At 43.7% G+C, this 14,639-nt stretch overlaps 1 protein-coding gene across 5 annotated transcripts in view; it reads left to right on the forward strand.

Annotated features, from left to right (window-relative positions):
- RNF216 (ring finger protein 216) overlaps nt 1-14,639 on the forward strand; it is a 128,610-nt gene that overhangs the window by 22,014 nt on the left and 91,957 nt on the right. For 4 of the 5 annotated variants that reach the window (XR_004647309.1, XM_034782824.1, XM_034782825.1 and 1 more), the window contains exons 2-5: nt 1,631-1,756; nt 3,049-3,182; nt 6,752-7,621; nt 11,129-11,205. Coding sequence is in view for 4 of the 5 variants with exons in the window: in XM_034782824.1 (XP_034638715.1) it covers nt 1,690-1,756; nt 3,049-3,182; nt 6,752-7,621; nt 11,129-11,205 (1,148 nt within the window). In the remaining variant the exon portion in view is untranslated. Of the gene's footprint in view, nt 1-1,116; nt 1,208-1,630; nt 1,757-3,048; nt 3,183-6,751; nt 7,622-11,128; nt 11,206-14,639 lie in introns of those variants that run through there. The other variant, XM_034782826.1, reaches the window with a different exon arrangement.

Genomic DNA, 14,639 nt, shown 5'->3' on the forward strand with positions numbered 1-14,639 from the left:
CTCCTTTCAGTCACTTTAGCCTAATCCTCAGAACAAAAGAAAACTGGACCATGTCCTGTTGTGAGGAGCATTGAGAATTTTCTGCCAAAGACTGGGTGTGGGTGTGCATGCGGGAGGGTTGGCCAAGCAGAGCCTGGAGGACCCCAAAGATGCTTAGTCTGTATCAGGGAGGCCTATTCAGATAAGCGTATGAACACTTAGTCCTCTAAGTCCGATTCCTTCTCTGTGAAGCATGTGTGCGCTTCTACTCTGCATCTATAATTAAGGCTAAGGTTTTGTCATGGTTATTTTTAGTAAAAGTTACAGACAGGTCACGGGCAATAAACAAAAATTCACAGAAGCCATGACCTGTCTGTGACTTTTGCTGCTGCGGCTCCATGATTTCCCCTGTCACCATGGTGTCTGGGAGCTGCGGGATGACCATATTTCCCAAATAGAAAATGGGACACTCCAGCCACTCTTCCAAATTGTCCCCCCCTTCCCTCCCTCCGCGCACCCCCTGTGCAAGGCTGTCTCCCATCCCTGGAACCCGGAGGGGGAGGGCCCCTCAGGAGTCTGCCACCTGTCGCTGGAACCCTGCCAGGGACCCACTGGCTGCCAGCTTGAGTCCCACAGTTCCTGGGGCTGAAACAGAGAATGTCACTGATGTCTCAGTCACTGATTCCGTGATTTCCATGACATAAACGTAGCCTTCTCTATAATGCACCCATGTGAGCATCTTTGCAAACTCCTAGAACAGATTCAGTGGTGTAACACAGTCACTCCCTAGAGCGGCTCTGTGGAAGCTATTTTCTATGGTTTCCCCTGTCCTTTGTTTTGCTGCTGGTGGTGGTTTTTGAAATCCGACTTCTCCTCCATTGTTCTTTTCCAGGTCAGAAGAGTGGCAGCTTCTTACCATCTAGTTTTCTTTCCATTTCACGTCTTTCTATACTGGAATAGGCATCCCACCTGTTGAATGATTTGTGATCTTGGCTGAAAACTAGTAATAAAGGAGAGATTTAATTGTTACATGAGTTTCCTGGCTTCTGTGCCAGAACACTAAAAAAAACCCCAAGTTTAAATGATTCCTTTCCTTGGATGACATTTAAAATTACTAGGCCTTTGGCTTCAAGAATGGCCCTCTCAATCGGGTGGTGGAAACAATAAATCTGAGACGCAGATTCCATCAGTGAATTAAGGACTGTAGATGAGGCTGTATCAAAATCAGGTGAGGGGTAATGGTGAGGTCTGCCTTTAAAATGGGCCGAGATACTACCTGTCTTAGTTCTGACTAGTACACTAACTATCCAAACACTGAATCTCTCTAGTGAAGGGCCACCTTTACCTTTTGCTTGACTCCAATAGCTTCCCAAAAAAATCACCTGTGCATCTCAAGTGGCTTGTTTTTGCTTTGCTTAATACGATCACCATGTCACAGGCTTAGCTCCCTTAAAATGTGTGTGCTTTTCCTGAAGTAATTCTGCATTTCTAGAACCTGCAATTGAAAAAATTCAACTGAGCATAGTTGCAGTAGGGTTTTGGAACACAATCCTTCCTGAACTGAAATTGTCCATGTGTGGTGTGGGCTCTGAAGAGAGAACAAGATGGGACCATCTGTGTGTTCACTCCCCATTTCGGTCTTGTTTTCCAGGTCCTGAAGTTGTGAATGCCATGCTCAGGTATTGATGCTCATATGCACAGCTGTTTAAAATGGCAGAGGGAGGTGGCAACGAAGAGGTAATTCACTTGAACAGTTTCCGTAGCCACAGTGGGAAAGGTAAGTAACGTCACATGCACTTGCAAAGTCCCTAGATCGAACACTAGTGCTTGCAAGCAGTAAACCTCTGAAAGCTGTGTGAGTAATACATAAGGTGTTCGCATGCTCTGCTGCACCAAATCGCATACTAATTTGGTTGCCAGGAAATGTCTGAATTTCTCCTTCTCCCATTCCACTTTCTTCAGGCTGTTTGCTAAGCTCCTGGAAATAGCCACTCAGAATAGAGCTACTTTTGCAAATCTTTGAGGGGCTGGTAATGCAGCCCACCTGTTAAGGGTCTCCTGGCATGGAGGCTGGCTTTGCGTTCATGTCCTGATAGGACTATGTAAGTTGGCATTTGTTCCTTCACAAGTGGAGTTTAAAATACCAATGTCTTTGTGTATTTGGAGATAAAGGGATAAATCTGTTCTCTGTAGGCAAGTGATGGGCTGTCATGGCAGTTTTTTGTTGTATCGGATTACTGAAGATTGAACCAAAATCTTGAGTATCAAATCCATGCTTTGCCTCTGGGATAAGTGCTATCTGTCATGTAGAGAAACCATAAGTCTCTGGATGAAAAGTGTGTTCAAGGTTCCAGTAACTATGCTTATTTCTGTGTTCTTATCCCATTCTTGCAAAGAGCCTTGTAAGATAAGGACACCACTTCCTGGCAGAATACACTTTTGGCTGGAGTAGTAGATTTCCTAAAGCCAGTGATCCTACCTCATTCACTCAGATTCCTGCTAGATCATTCTTTGCTTTCATAAGAGAATGAACGGCACTTGGATCCTCTCCCTCCTCCAGCACCTGCTCAAATGATCAATCAAATGAACAGCCTTTAAGATGTTGACCTTGCTGGAGCCTCGTGTATGCAGTGCCTCCTATCCCATTCCTTGTGGAAATGAATTGGAAGAAGCTGAGCACTGAGACTAGAGTATCTATTAGCACTTTCAGCAGCCTGTGCTGCAATGCCATTCCCTAAACTGGCTCCTGCTGGAATCTGAGATGAGGATTTGCACAGCACTAAAGAGTAAATGTATTTTTTACATATGCTTCTGCTTGAGGTGTCTTCTGCTGTTGTCTGCATTTGTACAGATTTCCTTACGTTAGTATGCTGACTGGTAAGGAGATGGCCGTACCAATGAAGTGCACTGGCACTAGTGCCTTTGAAATCCTTTCCCCATTATTGCAATGCAAACGCTAGAACTTTTTTTTTTTTTTTTTTTTTTAAAGATTGAAATTGTAGGATCTAAATATTTTATGAGCTGCTGCAAACCTTTAGCCAATAGATCATGTTCTCTGCCTTACTGCAGACTGGATAAACAGGAGAGATGAAGGACTTATCACCATATCGGACTCCTCAGATGAAGAATTGCCTTTGTTGCTAGACACGCCAGTTCAGGAGCGGCAGGAGGAAGATGACGACGATGTAGTCATCCTGGTGGAGGTGATTTTCATACGTTGCACAAGTTACCACATTACTCTTTGCCTCTCTAAATAATCTATTGTGCAGGTGAATAACCTGCTTCTTCAGAGCTCACAGTGGCCATTGTGGTAGCTTATTCAGCAGGAGCACCTGAGCTTAGTGTTAGCTGATGGCTGCATTGGCAACTCTTCCGGGATCACAACTCCTCCGTCTTATTTGGGTAAAGTGAGGTTAACAAAGCCAGGCGGCTTAAGACAGTGGTGTCGCCAACAAAGATTACAGTTCCCAACATATAGTGATTTTCTCTTAATCCAAGAAGATGGAGCACTGTATACTGGGATGTGTAGTCTCCTAGGGCTGCTTCATATTTAAAATGAGTGGTCATGAACTTGGCTTGACTTATGGGCATGTCGGCCATTTCTGCAATCAAGGGCACAAAATTCTTGCCCACTGCTTCCAGTAAACTTCTGGACTTGCATTTAGGGAAGTGGGGATATATTTGAGTATTTAACTATCCAATTCCTTAGGCATATGGCATGTCTCAGTGATCAAATCTGAGCATTAATAGCCAGAATGTCCTGACCACTGACACATAAGGGAACCTGTGGTAAACTGACTCTGTGTTTCCAGCCTTCTTAGGAGCAAAGCACTGTAGGGTAAGTGTGCAATGACTGTTTGGCTTTAATCTTCAACATGAAAAGGATCAAGCAATGCCATACGGTCTTAAATTTAACCATTTCCATGTAGTATACCAGTGCCCTGGTTTGATGCCTACATATTATACTTCGGGTGCATATGTTCCTGGCACAATGTTGAATGCATCGCAATCTTGACTTCAGTTTTGTATGCAGTAAGCTTTTGCCAAGGTATGCAATTGTGGGGCTGTTGACTGCTGCTTTCCTCTAACACCTTTCCTCTCCTCTCCACATACACTGCTCTAGGTCTTGGGCCGGCACCTCTTTCTTGGGGTGGAAAGGAGCATTTTTCTCACTCTGACTGGCTTTAGGATGCAGTCCCCAGTGTGTTAACCATGATCGCGTTAGCAGGTCTGATCTAGACTCAGACTCTGCAATTCTAGTTCCTCTGGGGCAACGGCAGTGGTAATTAGTGATCAAGGTATATTATTTATTTAGAACAAAAACATTTCGGAGAAACATCTTAAAAACAGTAAATTAGCCTAAATATAATGCTTGCTTACCACTTCCTGGATCTGGGAAGGCCCAATTCCATAGATTCCTCCATGGAGCCTGTCTCTTTCACCAGCCAGTCTCCCTAGACAGCTCCTGACAAGTGCCCTTACCTTCTCAGGAATCCACTTTTAAACTGTTTGAATCACTTTGAGCTGGTAGGTCCCAGCACTACGAAACAAGGTTTACAGTTGGAGACAAGATACAATATCTCTGAAGTTAACAGTTGGGCCCCATTGTCTTTCTAGTATGTGCCTAGGTGTTCTGATTGGGGAAGGCATTGTTTTGCTTTCCTCGTTCGTTCTTCCCTACAGCTCCAATATAAGTTAGAGGAGCACATTCACATGGGAAATCCTTAAAACCCAGAACACACAATCTCCCTTTGCTGACCTGATCTCTCACAGTGTTAATACAATTATTATAGTTTATTGCTTACCAGGTCCCCTTCTGCCGCACCACCTTCCCAACATTTTCTCTCTAGTTTCTTGTAGGTGGGTATCTTTTCCTGGGGGCGGGGGGTCAATACAGAAATATCTCTGAGGTTGCTCTCAGTACTGTTTCTGGGGAAAGGTGAAGTCCAAGAGCATTGTCACCCTGAATTCTCCTGACTAAGCAATCTAAGGGTTTAGTACAGTTTAAGAACACAGGGTGCCAGGTGTACTACAAAAAGGATCTATGCTTTCTCCATGTCAGAGGGGACACCTGAGTTGTAAGTGGATCTCTTGAGATGGTTGGATATTTAGTAGGTTATGGTATGTTCATTGTTTTTCTCTAAATAAAACAGAAGTATAATACTTGAAGAAAATGTAAACATTAGCGTTTTACAGTTAACCAAAGAAGCTTTGTGGCTAAACTTTTTTAATCTTGTTGTACTCTTAACTTGGATCCTGAAGTCTGGATTTTAAGTGAACTAAAATTACTTAAATAACTTAACCTCAAATCCTTAACAGAATATGTATAGCTCTCTCTCCGTATCACTCCTCCTACTCTTCTGTTTCTCTTTCCTCCGATTCTTGTCAATTTACTCTGCCCAGGGTGCAAAATTAACCACTTCCTATCTCCTCCCACTTGCATCTGAATATATTCCTCCACATGGCCCCAACACATACATCCGTCTCCCTGGCTCTCGGTGCCACACAAACCCTGTTCTTCAAATTTCTTAAGCCCTTCACAGAAGAGACTTTTATGAACTATACTTTTCCACTGAATGTAATGTTAGTGTAGGAGAGAGTGTAACCATTGAGTGGGCATTACCACCACCACAACATTACCCTGTTGCTGTAACTTTTGTCTGCCCATCACCTTTCCTCGTAATGTCTTGTATCCTAAATATGCACAAGTTCCCTGGGATATGAAGCTTGTCTCATACTTCTAAAATGCAAGATACGCTTATGGCACATAGTGCCATTACCTGATTTTTTTTAGAGTTCTATCCCTGCGAGACTTAATGAGTCCTCAGAGCCAGACATCAGCTCCCTCACTGTTTTTGACAATTAATGTTGCAAGAAAACACACGATTTGAACCAGACTGCTAGAGCCTGGGTTCTAATGGGTTACAAAACCTTTTGCTTTATCTAAAACTACTGATCTTCTAAATATGCTTTTTGATGATCTGGTGCATAATACATTCTCAGATTTTAGTTACATTTTTCTAAAGCTGCAGAAATACAAACGCACGATATTCAGGCAAAGCATATTCTACCTTATAACGTTATTTCTCACCTGCACATGTTGGCATACAGAACAAGTTCAAAAGCTGCAATTTACTTAGATTGTTCTTACAGAGCATATTTCACCTTCAAGCTATTTAAAAAAAAATCCTCTAAGTTGTCCAATTTTTTCCCCATTAAAGCAACTACAGGTGTTTAGCAAAACAGATTTCTTAACAGAGTGACCATTCCATTCAAGTGTTTGAAAAAAGTAGAAATGGCTCTTCAACCTCGATTCGTGGGTTGCAAACCTCAGTCTGCTCAAAGCAGAAACAATGGCTGGGACTAGCACATGACGTTCTGATTCCTGCTGCCTGTTAAGTGAATTGGTGAACTGAGGGGTGGTTATCAAACTGGTCAGAGTTCCCACTTTTTATTTTAAAGGGTGAGCAGTGCAGTGTGATAGAAGTCTATTCAAATCACGTGTACTTAATTTTCCCGGACATCTTTTACTATTAGTTTTGGTCAGAGTTAAAGTACAGTTGAACTGTGTTGCGAGAAGACAGTGAAATATAAGGTAGGGCAAGTTGCCTGTAATGAGTATGAGAGCCCTTATCATACTGCTTGCTAAACATCTTACTTCCCCTGCCTCAGGCCAGAATTTCAGTTGGATGCACAGGTCATCTAGACAGACCACTCCATGGTGTGTGCAAAAATGGAGAGCTCCCACTATTCAGTTTTCTTTTCTTTTTAGACCCCAAAACAGCAGATTCCGCGTCCCAATGTCATCAGATCTGCTGCTCAGTGGCAAGGTGTGAACCAGCTGGGAGAAGGATCTAAGGGTGACATGGCATTGAAGAGCTTACATCTGCAAGAGGGGATTCGGCCTTTTGTGGTGTGCCAGAGAGCCCATTGTAACCACATGGGGGAGAATGGTGCAGGGCCAAGCAGAGACAAGAATGGAAACCATGCCTCACAACTGCCTGGACCCTCTGAACACTGTAGGCACAGGGTTGAAAGAGGGGGTGATTCAGAGCCTGGGCCAAGTGTGGTTCAAGCAATAAAGACAAGTCCACGACCCACTGGTGAAAGGGAAATAATCAACCTGGAGGAAGCTGGCTTCCTACCTATCTGGGAGGAAAATCTGGAAGTACAGGACCAGGAGGATGAAGACTTGAATCAAGAGCTCTTACAAAACCTCAGAGGAGCAATTGCTGCTGCAGCAGCAGCAAGCAGACAGGCCACCAGAGACAACAGTCGGTTGGATCATCCTTATTTCCAGCCTGTAGACAATGAGCCACATACTGTAGCAAGCTGTTGTGCTCCGCAGCAAGGGAAGCCTGAAGCAGAACTGGGATCTTTGCTAAGGGCATACCGGGAGGAGAACCCTGGGCCAGCCTTTCCCAGACCTGAACCACAACAGGATGGGATTCCAGGCCCTGCTTCTCCTCAACCAGCTCATCCACCAGAGGAAATGAGAGGCCAGTGGGCAGCAATAGACAATGAACAGCCAGGCCCAGCCTTCCCTGCACAGGGGTCACATGATCCTGGCTCTGGTAACGTTCCAGAGCAAGGAGCCGCTGGGCAGGACGAAGACCTCACGGCCCTGCTCATCAAAGAAACAGTAAGTAATCTGTGTGTTGTGTTAGCTGAGGAAGTCACCTCATTCACTTGCCCACACTGTGCATTTATAGCCTTTAAAAATGATGGGCTGTGGGGTTTTTTTTTTTTTTTTTTTTTTTTTTTTCGGACAGAATATGTCCTGATACAGCCCTTCACAAGTTCAAAGCCCAGCTCTCATTGATTTCAATTGCAACTGTGAGTGCCTGTTACCTTGTCAAATCAGACCCCAGGGTCTCAAGTTGGACACCCAGAAAATGAAGAACACACAATTGGTGACCACTTGTGAAAAGTTAGGCAAAAGTCATCTTAAACTGAGTATATCTCATAGGAACTCTGTGGCAGAGGCAGGGATCGAATTCAGTTCTCCAGGGTAGCATTCAGCTATCCTTACCACAAGACCCTCCTGCAATCTACTGCCTTGTTCACTACACTTTCTGACTTCAGCAACAAATGAATCGGGGGTCCTATAGACAGGTCTCCTTTACTACACAGCCCTGATTCATCTCCAGAGCCGTTTCATTCTGTGCACTGAATGAAGCAGCGGTCCTGTGGAAATAATAGTATGTGATCCTATAATTATAGACTGCATTATACTGCATAAAAACAAAGGGGCTGAATTAAGGTTGCCCGGGCAACCTTAATTCTAGCATTTTCTAACCTCTGAGTGCTTGAGTTTGCATCCTTAATACTGTTCTTTTTAATATAGATTTGTTGAGTGTAACTTCCTAAATTTTTAAAAAAGCCATCTGAAAAACAAATTCCATCATGTGGCATCATATTGACATTCACATGGGTCATCAGCAGGATTGGCACCTTTAGATCCATATTACTTGAGACAACAGAATAAATGATAGCAGTAGAAAGTTGTCATCCTCTATGTGGATCAGCTCTAGAGGTGGATGAGACTCTTTGCCAGTAGCTTTCACAGATGTCTGAGCGCAGAGGAATGGTGGGACTTGGGAACAGAACCCAAGATTCCCAGCTCTGAAGGAGAGTGTTCTCTAGTGGGCACAGATTCTCCTACCTATTTCCCCCCCAAGTTTGACTCCCTTTCTTCTGCCCTGTCCCAGTCCTGCCTTCTTGTCCCAATCTCCTTGCCCAGCCAATCCTAGTCTCACCTCTCCAGACTTCCCATCCCACTCCGTCTCCTTGCACAGCTGTTTCCAGATTTCCCTCCCCATTCCCTGCCACATCCAGCTCCTGTCTCCTCTGCATTCAAATTAAGTAACTTTCTCGTTCATCCTGCCTAGGCTAAGCTGGAGGGGTGAGGGTGTCATTCAGAACACAGGAGATGCAGGTTCCCTGTACTCATTTCTGGTGTCTCACCCTGGCACAGCCTGCAGCCCCCCAGATCTGCAATTGTAGGGAAAGTCCTGCCCACATGCAAACTGGAGCATGCCCAGTGCAGACAGACTCTTTGGCAACTTTACCAGTGAAGCTCTAGCAAGTCCCTAATGAGCATGTGCAAACTGACGACTCCTCCTAATTCTCCCAACCCCCCAAAAAACTTACAATTTGGACAAATTTGGATGGATTTTCATGGGGGTTGAAAAAGGCACAAAGGTCACCCCCTGCCAGATTTCAGGTTCCTGCTCTAAAGCATGGAGGCTCTAGGGCAGTGGTTCTCAAAGACGGTCTGCCGCTTGTTCAGGGAAAGCCCCTAGCGGGCTGGGCCCGTTTGTTTACCTGCCGCGTCCGCAGGTTCGGCAGATCGCGGCTCCCACTGGCCGCGGTTCGCCGCTCCAGGCCAATGGGGGCTGCGGGAAGCAGCGCAGGCCGAGGGATGTGCTGGCCGACCTTTCTGCAAACAAAATGTCTCCAGAAATCTTTTAACATGGGCAAAACGTATTTTTCCCTAGCCTCGTTCTTGGAGACGTTGAACCTTCTGGCTGAAATTTTCCAAAACAGTCAGCCAGAGGCAGATGCCTGGCATGTAGATTTCATCTCAAACAGTTTTACAAAGTTTCATAAGCAACTGAAAACAGAGTCATGCAATGGGAAGTGTCAGGTAACTTTAGGAAAAGGTGGGGCTGGTAGGACTGCCTATAATAACATAAAATCATGACACTAACTTGATACTGGAAAACCATCCTTTGCTTGTAGCTTTATATTCCTTCCCCCACCCTTTTTCTGTGTTGTCTTCTACGATTGTAAGCCCTTCAGGGTAGTTATGGTCTTCTACTCCATGTGTGCAATGCCTAGTGGAATGGAGCGGTCATCTAAGCTCTGCAACAATAACAGATTGTGCTACAATCTGGAATTAGAAATACTCCTTATCCCCTGGCATATTTTAATCTCTCCTCGTATGGAAGCTGTTCTGTAACCCTAATCACTTTTGTTGCCCTTCTCTGTACCATTTCCAATTCGAATGTATCTTTTTTGAGATGAGGTGAACATAAGAACAGCCATACTGGGTCGGACCGAAGGTCCATCTGCCCAATATCCTGTCTTCCGACAGTGGCCAATGCCAGGTGCCCTCGAGGGAATGAACAGAACAGGTAATCATCAAGCAATCCATCCCCTGTTGCCCATTCCCAGCTTCCGACAAACCAGAATTGCATGCAGTACTCAGGGTCTGAGTGTACCATGGATTTATATAGTGGCATTATGAAAGGCAGAAAATATCTATCCCTTTCCTAATAGTTTCTAAAATTCTGTTAGCTTTTTTTGACTGCTGCTTCACAAATGACTTCAAGATCTATCCTGAGTGGTAACAGCTAATTTAAACCCCATCATTTTGTATGTATAGTTGGGATTATGTTTTCCCATGTGCATTACTTTACATTTATCAACACTGAATTTCTTCTTCCATTTTGTTGCCCAGTCACACAGTTTTGTGAGATCCCTTTGTGCTTCTTCACAGTTCGCTTTGGGCTTAACTTTGGACATAACAAAGTTGACTTTTGTTCTTGAACTACTACGTCTTTTGACAGTCTTGCAAGTCAAAATGCTGTACATGATCTGGTTTACACTCCCTGTCCCTCCAGGGATAAGGTGGTGCCTTTTGTAAGAAGAATGCTGGAAAAGCTTGTACAAAAACTATAAGAAAAGTTCAGTCTTCTCAGTTCTGGTTTATCTTATCACTGACAGACACCTGGGTGCTTGGAGTGGTCTCCTTGTACTGATTGTGTTTGAGTGTTGCGAGCCTTGGCAGAAAAGATTAAACTACTTAGGACAGGAAACTATTGAACAATAGCTACACTTGCTTCATAGAGCCTTCCTTCAGTACCACCACCACCCCCGTGTGTCCAAGGGTCGCTGGCCTAACCTCTTGTGCAAAGGGGTGGGTGGGTGTGGTGAGTAGATACTGAATGGGGAAACCTGAATTCTATAGTTGCCACTCTCCAGGCTGGTTAAGCTTAAATTTCTCATAGACTATGCTCTGACACCTGAAGGAGGGGACATGCTAACTAAGCTATATATATTTTGTTCCTACTAATATTGGTGCTAGGTTTTTTCTATGACTTTAATTTCCAATATAACAAATCTGTTGCTTTTCCCACCATAGGAAGCAAGATTCCCAGATGTGAGGAAAGAGTATGTTGAGGAATTAATTCACATCAAGAACTGCTATGACCTAAATGTGTAAGTACAGAGCTGAGAGTCCGAGCTTCTCACATAGCATAAATTGGTTAATGGAACTATTTACTCATGAAATAACAAACAAGTTGGCTACAGTCACAGATTCATAGTCCTGACCCTAATTGGATTGCTTCAAAATGTGCTGGGGAGGAAGTCTGCACTGACAGGAGTGCCTAGAAGCACAGATCCTTCTTGAAAACAAAGCCCCCCCCCCCCCCCCCCCGCATTGTTCCAGCTCAGCAAAACTGGCTGTCATTACGTTCTAGCTCCACCACCCTTCTTCTTGGTAACATGAAAAATACTCTGCCTTCAGCTTTTCTATTTGTTCAAATCTTTGTGTCGCAGCTAGAGTTGTTTCATTACTAACAAACTTCTAGAAAAATGCCAGTAGGTGTCTAGGCGGCAATAAAGCACAGAGATGACTTGTAAAGCATTGCTCAAAGGAGACTGAATCATTCTAGAACGGTTAACGCTCTCTTGCTACATTAGAGCAGGTACAAGTAGAGCTTGAAATAATACTTTTCTGGGTTCTTGGCAAAATTGAGTGGTATGTTGGTACCACATATCTTCTCACTTTTGGAATGTTCATAGTGTCACAAAGTTAAAAAGTCCTATTAGGTCATGCAGGATTGTGCTCTATTTTTCTAGTACATTATTTAGCCTGCTTTTGAATGTCCAAGTACAGAGGTTTCCATTCCTTCCCTTGGGAGATACTCTATAGCCTACAAGATCTCGCATTCAGGAAAATGTTTTCCTACATTCCCTCAAGCTGATTTTCCCTTAAATATATTCCATTGCTTCTAAATAAAAATTTAGATAGTTTCTTTCCATCCTTCATGTTTATACCCTTAATATTTATAGACTGTCCTGATGATGTTTTACTAGCTTTCATAGAATCATAGAATATCAGGGTTGGAAGGGACCTCAGGAGGTCATCTAGTCCAACCCCCTGCTCAAAGCAGGACTAATCTCCAGACAGATTTTTGCCCCAGATCCCTAAGTGGCCCCCTCAAGGATTGAACTCACAACCCTGGGTTTAGCAGGCCAATGCTCAAACCACTGAGCTATTCCTCCCCCTGCTGCTTTAAAAAAGTCGGTGGATGGGCTTGACTTTCCTTTGCCTATCTGATTTGAAAAATTAGTTTCCTGCTTTTCATGCTCTCCAGCTTGTGACTGACTTGGCATGTACTCCTTATAAAGCTGACACGACGTCCTGGACTCGCCTCCTGATGCTTTGATGTGGTTTTCCGTAACACTGGAGTGGCCTGCCCTGTTAGCTTTGTCATGTGTATAGAAAATATTCAGAGAAAAATCGAACACGTCATGAGTTGATAGTGTTAACTTTATAAATATCAGCTGCTGATAGCCTAGAACTTGAGCGAAACTTTGACAAGTAAAACCAGTAGTAAACCAATCTGAGGGTTGTTAAATTATTTCGCCAGTTGCGTTGGTGGCTCCAGATAAATTATTCTGTGTTAAACACTGTATTTGAGATCTCTCTTGATCACCGTAGGATCAAAATGTCACTGAACACTGAATAAAGACTAATGTACTTCATTAACGCAGCACCACCCTCTTCCTCCTTTCCTTGCCGAAATCTGGACACTTAGGGCTGGTCTACACTGGGGTGGGGGATCGATCCAAGATACGCAACTTCAGCTACACGAATAGCGTAGCTGAAGTCGAAGTATCTTGGATCGAATTACCTGGGGTCCAGACGGCACGGGATCGATGGCCGCGGCTCCCCCGTCGACTGCGCTACCGCCGCTCTCTCTGGTAGAGTTCCGGAGTCGACGGTGAGCGCGTTCGGGGATCGATATATCGCGTCTTAACGAGACGCAATATATCGATCCCAGATAAATCGATTACTACCCGCCAATACGGCGGGTAGTGAAGTCGTATCCTTTGGCAGTTGAGGAGTCTAATATCTTGGTATCAGCAGAACTGATACAGTTGCAGGATTTTGAAACAAGAGGAAGTGGCTCCAAGTATTTTGCTTCATCAGCCTGGGTCTGTAGCGTAGAGCCTATCAGTATGGGCTGAAGATGCCATTTCACAGGCTAAAACATGTTAAAGCTGATTAGTAAGTGAAGCAAAAATTTAAAATAATGGTCAGTGGTTGGAGTGTTCACAACGTTTTATATGAAGGTAGCTCTTGTCTGGCTACACAGGGCAATTAATTGAACAAGATCAGGATGCATGAGTCTACAAATTATGTGGAACCATAATTAGGACAGTCAGCAATGAACCTAGGATGTTCAATACCTAATGGTCATAGAATTCCTAGTCTCCCACATTAGCTGTTTGTGCTTTAAGATCTCTCCACCAGAGACAAGAGTTTGGGACTTTGGTTTCCCTAATAGAAGCCCTAATTTCTCACTTTCCCATTCATGCTTTGAAGCATCCTTTCCCCTCCAGTCTCCTATCAAATACCCATATTATTCTGCAAGGGTTCACTAGATTAAACTCCAATTTTAGCTTCTAGGACCCTGTTGATCTAGGACAAATGAGGTGGTGTTTATAGAGTATCCAATAAGCACTCTAAAAGATCTGCTCTGTGGTGCATGGGTGACTGACGGGTCAACAAAGGCTTCTTGCCTGTATTTTTATTCCTTTTAATAAGCAGCTATCTTTTGGGTTGTCATAACATCTTTTGTGTTGAAATAAGCAGGTCTGAGCACTGATCAACCTTACTTGCAAGAACACTTTCATCTCGATGGCATGTCAAGCTGAAATGTAATAAATAGGAGGGGCCAGATTTGGGCTGTGACAAGACTCTTCACGGGCTTGATATCCTCTGGTGCAGGTGCACTGCAGCACGTTCACTGCATAGAGGGGCCCATTTAACTAATTGTCAGGCATATTAAAGGTTAACTTCCCTGAAAATTTTAAGCACCCAAGTGACCATACACAGTATAATTAAAATGCAAACTGATTGTCCCACAATTTAAACGGTTACATTTCAGCTGCTCTGGCTTGAACTCTGTGAAATTTCCATTTCACTGGACATCAGCAGTTTTAAAAAAATGCCCAGTGCTGTCAGACACATACAATGTCATGACATGAGACTGTTTTCCAAGATGGACATCTTTAAACATTTTCCTCTGACATAGAAGATTAAAATGTAAACATCCCACGTAGCAGGGTACCATAGATCTTAAATTTTCATTTGCGGACACTTTTGATTAAGCTTATTTTCTGGCTCAATATGTCAGTGCCTAATATAACGCCTTGCTTTGAGTGTGAGAGTTGGACTAAAATAATAGTGTTGGGAGGGTGGGAAAGTGCTGCATTTGAACTGGCTTCTTTTTAAGAAAAACCCCTCTTCTGATTGCAAAAGTGAGTCGTTAGCATTGGCTGGAGCTAGGAAGAATGCTATGGCTGTTATCTAGCACCTTTCATTGAAAGATTTCTGTGCTTTACAAACATTAACTGTT

This window comes from Trachemys scripta, chromosome 10 (genome assembly GCF_013100865.1).
Source record: "Trachemys scripta elegans isolate TJP31775 chromosome 10, CAS_Tse_1.0, whole genome shotgun sequence".
In the NCBI taxonomy this organism is placed as follows: domain Eukaryota; kingdom Metazoa; phylum Chordata; order Testudines; family Emydidae; genus Trachemys; species Trachemys scripta.